This window comes from Notothenia coriiceps, unplaced genomic scaffold (assembly GCF_000735185.1).
Source record: "Notothenia coriiceps isolate Sejong01 unplaced genomic scaffold, NC01 NC01_scaffold00022794, whole genome shotgun sequence".
Classification (NCBI taxonomy): domain Eukaryota; kingdom Metazoa; phylum Chordata; class Actinopteri; order Perciformes; family Nototheniidae; genus Notothenia; species Notothenia coriiceps.
Window position 1 is genome coordinate 635 of NW_011355495.1, and position 10148 is coordinate 10782.

General features: G+C 42.6%; 1 protein-coding gene across 1 annotated transcript; it reads left to right on the top strand.

Annotated features, from left to right (window-relative positions):
* Positions 1 to 232: 232 nt before the first annotated feature.
* On the top strand, positions 233 to 9559 carry dhx34 (DEAH (Asp-Glu-Ala-His) box polypeptide 34; the record flags this gene model as incomplete). The annotated part of the gene is made up of 13 exons (XM_010781134.1): positions 233 to 1240; positions 1813 to 2124; positions 2652 to 2906; positions 3002 to 3104; positions 3727 to 3944; positions 4032 to 4206; positions 4708 to 4901; positions 5499 to 5600; positions 5690 to 5947; positions 6729 to 6902; positions 6984 to 7086; positions 8023 to 8129; positions 9299 to 9559. Coding segments are annotated over exons 1-13 (2946 nt in total), but the record flags the coding sequence as incomplete, so codon positions are not given.
* Between the last annotated feature and the right edge of the window lie 589 nt (positions 9560 to 10148).

A 10148-nucleotide genomic window follows, 5' to 3' on the forward strand; every position in this document is an offset into this window, starting at 1 on the left:
ATTCTCATCCAAAAACAGGGATGATAGCTCATATATGTATATATTTTATAATTATATTCCGATTTTTCGAAGTGCAATATTAAAATACAGTATGAGTAATTTCTCTTTTAAATGTTTAGCTTTTTTCTTTTTAATGTCAGAACAAAAAAACGGAACAGAACGGACCTAACCATCCCCGGAAGATATTTAACAGCGAGCAAACCGGAAACGGTCCCACCGTGTTATTGTTCCCCTGGTGCTCGCTTTATACATGCATTGGTGTTCGCAGCAGGGAAAGCTCTATTTATTCGGTTTTAATGAATTTCTCGATTTGTTAACAGTTGTAACGCATTATTTCATCAATGATCTCAGATGTAACAGTTAAAAACAATGTGTGAGCTCGTCTTTAAACCATTGAAAATGCACGGGTACTTCTTAGATAGTTTGTAGTTTATCCAATTGAAATGTAACATGTTTATGAAACTTTAAAGCCTTAAACAGGTGAATTTAATGTATTAGTAGTGATGCATTTTGGCTTTTGTGGAGGCGTAAAAACGTAAAACAGCTTCCAGTAAACATGGCCTCAGACCGGCGGAGGGACAGCCGGAGCTGGGACTGGGACAGCCCGCAGTCCAGAGCCCAGCTGGACGAGGTCTTTTTCCGCCGGCATGACTACATCCAGGCTGGCAGCACGGAGCACAGGGAGTTCTGGGCTTTCTTTGACCGTTTCCAGAGGTTTAAAACAAGGAAGGAAATGTCTGGGTTAGGAGCCAAAGAGGACAGGAGTAAGTCTGGCTCTGGAAAGGTAGACCTCGGCCTCCCTAAAGAGTATGATGCCCGGTACAGGATTAATGTGTCTGTGTGCACCCTGGATGTGGAGGAGCGCCTGGGGAAGTCAGAGTACCGAGGCAGCCAGAGATCCTCAGGACCAGGCAGTCAGGAGATCTCAGACTGCCGCCTGGCTCTGCTGCACTTCCTGGACTTCAGTCAGAGACAGAGTTTTGGAAAGCTGGCCAAGCTCCGCCGGGAGCAGAAGAACCTTCCCATCTTCCAGTACCGGGATCGGATCGTGGAGCTGGTGCGACAGAGCCCTGTGTTGGTGGTGGCAGGGGACACAGGCTGTGGGAAATCCACCCAAGTCCCTCAGTATCTTATTGCAGCTGGCTTCAACCACATTGCCTGCACTCAGCCTCGACGGATTGCCTGTATATCCCTCGCCAAGAGGGTCAGCTTTGAAAGTCTCAATCAGTACGGCTCTAAGGTTTGTCATCACAAGTACCTTCAGCTGAAGCACCAGCTAGAACAAAGACTAGTCAAGCATGTTAAAAACACAGTATTGACTTGTCTATGCACATGAATCAAACACTCAACAGTAACACACAGTTTAGAATAGAATAGAAGTACTGGACCTAAGATAGATTTAAGATTAAATTCAAGATTCAAAGATGTATTGTCATTTCATATACATAACTACAGTGTAGTTATGCAATGAATTAAAAGCTTAGGTCACAGGTTCCGCAACATTGCAATTACACAAAAACACATACATTTTTATAAGAGTAAAATAGTCTGTAAGAATAAAAATAGTGCAAGCTCAGGTGTACTTTTATGGCCTGTGGGATGACTGTCTCTGAATCTGGCGGTCTTTGTCCTGATGCTGATACTTTACCATTCCTCCAAGAGTCTTCACCAGCTCTACACATTGTTGGGAAGGCCAATGAATCATAACATGCAAACTCAAGGAAACTGTCTTCTTTTTGCATGCAAAAAAATAGTGTTTCTTTAATTGGTCCTGTATATAAAAAGCTGACAAAATGCTGTCATGTTCTGCAGGTGGGGTACCAGATCCGCTTCGAGACCACGAAGACCCCGTCCACCAAACTGCTGTTCCTGACAGAGGGGCTGCTGCTCCGGCAGATCCAGCAGGACCGGTCCCTCTCTCAGTACCAGGTGTTGATCGTGGACGAGGTCCATGAGAGACACCTCCACTGCGACTTCCTCCTGGGGGTCCTGCGCTCTCTGCTGGCAGAAACCCCAGAACTGCGTCTCATCCTCATGTCCGCCACCATCAACATCAAACTGTTCTCTGACTACTTCAGCGGCGCTCCTGTGCTGCAGGTACCAGGCCGGCTGTTTCCTATACAGGTGAGCAGAGAACACAGATGTACAAATATACAAGCCACTAGATTACATTTGTGTCCTGGGCCTTGATGTTTGAACGCATAATTGCACTAGAGACTTATCTGTACTCGAAGTAACTGGTTCAAACTAGGCTTCATTTTAAATGCATCCACAAAGAATCAAAATGTAATGTATCAATTACTATCAGTACATTTGAGAGCTCTGGACACTTACAAAACACTTTATAAAATAGTATAATATATATACTCTTGCAAAATATAAATATGTTACCTTCATATTTGTAATGGCCTGGTGGTTGCTGTCTTATAACAATACGATACTATACAAAGGGTTTTATTGGCATGACCACATGTTAAACATAGTATTGCCAATGCATTCCGCACATGCCTTATTATAACCATTTCTGCCTGCAAGAAACAATTTATCCGGAAATGATGTCCCAAAAGTAATATTTCTATCGTAGTCAGGGTTTGTAAAGTTTTTAGTTATTTTCTTTAACACATACTTTTTTGTTTTGTTTATGTATTAAGGTGTTATACCAGCCCATTCCCCCTGACGAGCAGCCCTCTCGTTCGGAGAAACTGGATCCCAGACCTTACCTGCGCATCCTGCAGGGCATCGATCAGCGCTACCCCCCCGAGGAGCGCGGCGACCTGCTCATCTTCCTGAGCGGGGTCCAGGAGATCTCCACCGTCCAGGAGGCCTGTCAGGTTCTGGCCACACACACACGCCGCTGGATCGTCCTGCCTCTGCACAGCACGCTCTCTCTTGCCCAGCAGGACAAGGCACGTCACCTTCCTTTGGATTACACTGGATACAATACGTTTGAATGTGATATGTTAGCTTATCAGTTCTAATTCTTTGTCGTGTGATTCTTCAGGTGTTTGACATTTCTCCTCCTGGGGTGAGAAAGTGCATCATCTCCACCAATATTGCTGAGACATCCGTTACCATAGATGGAGTTCGCTTCGTTGTAGACTCAGGTATGGCACTGGGGGTACCCTCATAGATCGGGATTCACTTTTTAAAATATTTACAAACCTTAATTGGTGCAGCCAAGTTTGTTCAAAATGTCTCTCTCTCTTTTATATTTGTATTAATTTATTTAAGAAGGGGCTATGCACATTAATTAACACAAACACTGGAGTCCATCATGTAAATGTGCCAGATTTAGCCATAGAGGATCATTTCATTTAAGATTAAAATAAGATATACTTTATTGATCCCAAATTGGGGAAAAAATGTTTTCGTTGCAGCACCATGTAAAACAACGTATTGCACACAATTAGAAACGTTTTTTGTTTTTTATATAAATATAAACATCTCAAAATAGAAGATACGAAGGTTGAAGGTGAAGATACAAATCTGTAAATAAATAATCACAGGCTAAAGCACACGAGCAGACTGTAAACACATAGGGACAATTGCAGCACAATTAAAAGCCCTTAACCCATTAACACATAAAAGTCACAAAGCACACATACATAGTCTCTTGGAGGATCCGAAAGATTTGAAAATCTGTCTTTGTTTTCTAACTTTGAGGACATTTGAGGAGTACAAAGAACAAACATCATATCAATGATTGTTTTGTTCATTCTTTTACAGGGAAGGTTAAGGAAATGAGTTTTGACCCTAAGGCCAAGATGCAGCGTCTGCAGGAGTTCTGGATCAGCAGAGCCAGCTCTGAGCAGAGGAAAGGTCGAGCCGGGCGCACAGGCCCAGGAGTTTGCTACCGCCTGTACGCAGAGTCTGACTACGACGCATTCGCTCCTTATCCTGTGCCTGAAATCCACAGAGTGGCTCTGGACTCGCTCATCCTTCAGGTAACGACATCCTGGAGAAAGCAGGAGAGCACATCCTCTTCTTAATTCCAATTCTAGCTTTATTTATGCTGTTTTTTGTTCCCTTAGATGAAGAGCATGAGTCTTGGAGATCCACTTTCTTTTGTCTTCATTGATCCTCCCCCTGCTGCTAGTATCCAGACTGCAGTTACTTACCTGAAAGAGCAGGGGGCACTGGACAGCCGGTCTGACCTGACCTCTATCGGTACCCTGCTGGCGCAACTGCCCGTGGATGTTGTCATAGGTAAGATTGTCCAAACCAAACCATGTTGGAGTTTTATTGTTTCTTATATTTTGAAAAGTTTGAAGGTGCTGCACATTCAGTAGCAGCTAGATGAGATCGGATCAGATAAGAAGTACTTTATTGATCCCAATCTGGGAAATGTTTGCATTGCAGCAGCATAAAAAGACAAGGCATTGTACAATAAAAATGAAAAGACTAGAAATAAACATTCCAAAATGTAAACATCTCAATAGAAAATATACATGTTGAATTACAAATGTACAGTAACAAAATATATAGCAGGATATTATATATACATAAGTATGTGAGGAATGGAATATTAAGTGTGTGTGTGTGTGTGTGTGTGTGTGTGTGTGTGTGTGTGTGTGTGTGTGTGTGTGTGTGTGTGTGTGTGTGTGTGTGTGTGTGTGTGTGTGTGTGTGTGTGAGAGAGAGAGAGATAGAGAGTGTGTATGTGTGTGTGTCTGTGTGTGTGTGTGTGTGTGTGTGTGTGTGTGTTCAGGGAAGATGCTGGTGCTGGGCTCTCTGTTTAACCTGGTGGACCCCGTGTTGACGGTGGCGGCGGCCCTCAGCGTTCAGTCGCCCTTCCTGCGCAGCGCCCAGCACAATCCAGACTGCACCACCGCCCGCCAGCCCCTGCACAGCAACCACGGAGACCCCTTCACCCTGCTCAACACCTTCAACGCCTGGGTGGAGGTCAGTAGTTGAAATATTATGACTCTACCTAATTAATATGTTCGCATGGGATATAAGACGGTCTCCATTATACATACATATGTCGTCAAAAGTTTACATACACTTGTAAAGAACATGTATTTCATGAGAGTCTTGACTTTTCAATAATTTATACAACTCTTGTTTATCTGTATTACATTACATTGCATTTAGCTGACACTTTTATCCAAAGCTACTTACAATAAGTGCATTCGAACAGGAAGATACAACCTTGAAGAAAACAGAATCATATAAGTACATCAGGTTTCATAGAGCTAAACATTTCAAGTGCTACTCAACTGGCTTTAGATAAGCCAGCCCTTTGTTAGTATATAAGTGCTTTGTTAGTAAGTTAGTTCTATCGCTCGAAGTGGAGTCGAAAGAGATGAGTTTTCAGTCTGCGCCGGAAGATGTGTAAGCTTTCTGTGATAGATTGATTGGAGCACAAACTACTTTGTCACAAAACAAAAATCATGAAGTTTGGTTCTTTTATGAATTTATAATGAGTGTTCTGAAAATTTGGTCAAATCTGCTACATCCATGTCAACTTTTGACCACAACTGTAAAACTGTCCAACAGGTGAAAGGAGAAAGAGGTGGAGGCTCCAGGAAGTGGTGCAGGAGGAGAGGCCTGGAGGAGCAGCGGCTCTATGAGATGGTCAACTTACGGAGACAGTTCAAGGCAGGCTATACGCAGAAGCTCAAATATTTAAAAGATGTTTTTGATGTGTGAAACAGTTCTACAATATGATCTTCTTCTATGGTTACCAGGAGCTGCTGAGGAGCCACGGCCTGCTGGAGATTCAGAGCAGCGCTCCCTCTGGTGGAGACCGCGTGCAGCGCAGGCAGAGGCTCACTGAGAGGAAGAAGCTGCATCAGATGAAGAGAGACCACGAGCAGCAGGAGAGCGGCCGGCGCAAAGTCCTGAGGCTGGAGGAGGGGCAGGAGGAGTTCAGCTCGGGGTCCGACGCAGAGGGCGCCGGCAGGGGCAAGAAGGACGACCAGGCAGGACAGAACGTGGACATACAGGTAGGCCTGTCAAAGAAAAGCATGATTTGAACTTGTTTAGCCACAATGATGCCAGAATAAACAGCAGTGTTTGCCCTACCAACATAAGACTTAGCGTTGGGCAGACATTGCACTTTTCGTGGACATAATTGAAAAGTCTATTTTATTCTTTGCTGTCATTATTTAATTTATGTTTAATCATTAGAATATTTAAAAATCCTCATTCTATTTCCAATTTTCTGAATATTCTTAACAATGAAAGTTTAAAAATACTCTTTAAACGGGAATACTTGCATTATTATGCTTTAATATAACATTTCCTTGCATCAGTAACATAACAAAGTTTATATATATCATTTAACGCAACTATTTCTGGGATAACATATATATACAATATATATATATATATGTATATTGTATATATATGTTATCCCAGAAATATATATATATATATAAATGTCATCACGACATGCCTTCATACAGGTGAAGTCAAATTTAATATTTTCTTTAATTGAGTCTCCTTTTTACTGCAATACTTAAAAGTTATAACTTCAGCATTTCTTTTTATTGAAGGAAGAAGTGTGTCAGATATTTTTGGCTGACTGCAGCAATTTACAGGAAAAAAGTGTTTTAGTTTGTGGCAGCAATTAACTAGGTAATCAACAAGAATGATATGTTTGTATACTGAGAAAAAGGGCAGCACATATTGCATCACGCTATTTCTCTTCACAGAGACGGGTGTGTCTGTATCTCTGTATGTTTCACTCCCTCCCTGATCTCTCTCTGTGTGCTGCTGTAACAGGAGGTGAAGTTCAAGTTGCGCCACAACGTGTCGGAGCTGCAGGAAGCGGCGAGCGTCAGCCAGGACATGTCCTCCCGTCAGCAAGCTCTCCTCAAGCTGCTCCTCTGCCGCGGCCTCTACCCTCAGCTCGCTCTACCCGATGAACACAACTCCACCCGCAAGGACTCGGAGCAGGTGGGCTGCACCCCAGTTCAAACATTTTAACAACACGATAGAGGGGAATCACTACTGACTTCCACATTTGGATTTGTTTAGGTGTTCCACACAAGGAATAAGCAGGGAGTGGTGATCCACCCGACCAGTGTATTCGCCACCGACCCCGAGGTGTTACAAGTGCCTGAGGGGGACGGAGACATGGGTAAACAAATAACTTATTTTAAAGGTCTCCTATCATGCAAAATGCAGTTTTTCATGTCTTTTATACATAAATATGTGTCCCCGGTGTGTCTCGGTGGGAACTCACAAAGTGTCAGAAAATAAAACCCTCTCTCTTTTCCTCCGTACCCAAATCTCTAAAAACGGGGGGGGCAACGGAGCTGATCCAGATTTGCCTCCGATATGACGTAATATCAGAAATGTGGATCCACGGCACTATCAGAAATGTTGCTATCAGAAACAATGTCCAACGTGTTTTGGAAGTAATATGGTATAGCAAGCATCGCTAACACTCAGAGCTAATCTGTACTGTAGTGTGTAAAGAAGCAGGAAATAAAAAAAGGAACTCACCTTGTGGTAAACCCGCAAGACAAAAAGCATTTGAGCTCAGAAATAAACAAATAATCCTTGATGTGGTTTGGAACATGATATGGCATTTAATCACGGCAGCATTTAGCTGTATCTCGTAGATTCTGAGCAGGCACAAGCTCCCCCTCCTCTTTTCTTCAAGCTAAGGACCCCGAACCTACACTTCTCTAACAGGGCTGAAATAGAGGGATATGAGGGATGTCTAAAATGCATGATCTGTTTAGTATTTTGAGCAAAACACATCATAGACATGTTTTTTATATAGTTTTATACATCTGAGACCCATAATATATGCCTAAAAATAGCATGATAAGAGATTGAAAGTACATAAAGAGAAACAAAGAAAACAATCATGATAAAAGTGTGTCTTTCTGGAACTGACTTTTATCTAGAAAAGACAGCATCAGTTATTTGTGATAATGTTCCTAAAAGCTCCGGCCAGTTCCCCCAAAGAACGTATAGTTGCCCTCATTTTGTCCTCATGTCTCTTCTTTTCTCTCTTTTTGTTGTGCATGTCTCTCACCATGTCTCATGTGTCTCCTCCCTTAAGGGCCTGAGCGGAGGGACAGCAGCAGACACCAGCTGCTAGCCTTCGTCACTCTGTTGGAGACCAACAAGCCGTATTTGTCCAACTGTGTGCGGGTACCAGCTCTGCAGGTGAGTACCACCTGTGGGAGGCCCCTGAGAATTACATTTTAAAAAACATCTCTGGATTAGTTTAAAACGTTTTTTTGTTATATTAAAGTAAGCTACCAGAGTCATGGTTGACCTATAAACCCATTTATTACATGGCTTAGTTGAATACTCAATTCTGATTGGTCAATTCTGATATTTCAGAGCTGAATATGACGGTAGTACAGATTGCTGTTAAGCACTATAATGACCGTTGCCAAGGAGGATCAAGAGAGAGAAAGGAAAAGAGGTTAAAAGACGGAGCGCTGGACGTCAGATAAATCACCAGAAGCAGGCAGACAGGAAGTAAACACTAACAGGATCACAGTGTGGGCTCTGCAGTGTTTAAGGACGTTTCAGTGGGAGAAAGACTGTGAACACACTTGGACAGTCACAGAAAACATCCATCGGAGTGGTCTTCATTTTAAATGAAGTTGTTGTCGGAGTTCCAGCCAGTGGTGCGTGGTGGAACAGGGTTTTATGTTCTTAGCGGAAACAATACCATCATTTTCAGGTAAAACAAAAAACATTTCAATCAATATTGGGAGTCAAGTAATGAGTTAGTTTAGTAAGTGGCCGTGTAATAAGCAGGATAATGTGTATTGGGAAAAGAACACCGTTCAGAATGATCAAGAACCCTCCTCTTCGCGTCGGGCTCCACGATGATCCAGTTTACGGGTGGATGTGATTCCTGAATTCTAACTCAGTTGTAAAATTGGAAAATATTTAAATAGTGTGATGCATTTTCAATTCAATGGTTCAAGTATTGCAATATTAATACATCTGTACACAGTTCTGATAAAACATGCGGATCACTGGGTCTGTTTTTTGAAATGGTTTGCTAATTATTATTATTTACAGATTTAAAAAATAAATAAAAAAATCAGAAATGTATGCGATAATGGAGAATAACATAAATAAAGGTTCCCCTTAGAAATAGTTTTTCCATGAAACAGGTACTTTACACAGATAAACAAAAATGCAATTAAGGCATACTTTTTGTATTAATTAGTTGTAAAAACATTTTACATAAATTCACATATTTCTATATTATGGAAAGTTCCACCTGTCCCAACATTTGTATTCCACCCAGCTGGGGTCCCTTTACCCATCATGCATCACTGGTACCTCTGTGTGTGTGCATGTGCTCCCAGGCTCTGCTGCTGGTGGCCAACACTGTGGACAGTAACGCTGACTGCACGCGGCTGGTGGTGGACGGCTGGCTGGAGCTGGAGCTGAGGGAGGCGGGGGAGGCCCTGAAGGTGCTGTCCACCGCCCTCACCCTCCGGGGGGAGTGGGAGCGCCTCCTGCTGGCCCAGCTGGCGCAGAGCACTATGGGGCCAGAGCAGGGGGTCTCCCGCAAAGTCCTGGAGAAGCTAAGCGAGGGCCTGGTCCGCTTCCTGCTCTACACTGAGGTAGGATGCTCCCAAAACATTAAGCATCTCAAACACATACTCTTGATGCAAATTATATTTTATTGTTTTGTTTATTTTTACTTTCCAGATGCTCAAACAGGGTGTCCGCGGGGTCTTAAAAAGTATTAAAAGTTGATCAATAAATTTAGCGAAAATGAAGGCTATTAAAAAGTATTAAAAACTAATATACGGCATTTTCCAAGGTATTACATTTTTGTAGCTTGTTTTCAATAAGTATATGAATTGTCCAAAGAGGTTGTATTCTACAGTGTGCCTGAATGTAATCATTGCGTAGGTGTGTAGTGTGATTCTGTGTAGTTTATTTATGGCATCCCGTTGGATTTGACGTCATCTGAACAGGACATCGCACGCTCACTGCTTGATAGCGCGCGAAGGTCCGTTTACGCCGGTTGTTAAACAACATCGTTATGGGGAAATGCAAGTTTGCGTCCAAATGGTTGGAAGATAAGGAGGAAGGACAATCAATACTGTATATAGTAAATGTGAGGTCAAGTGTGTCGCCAATGTAACCGGTTAAAACTCAAAGTGGCGATGAGGTCTTAATGTGTATGGAAAGGGTCTTAAAAGG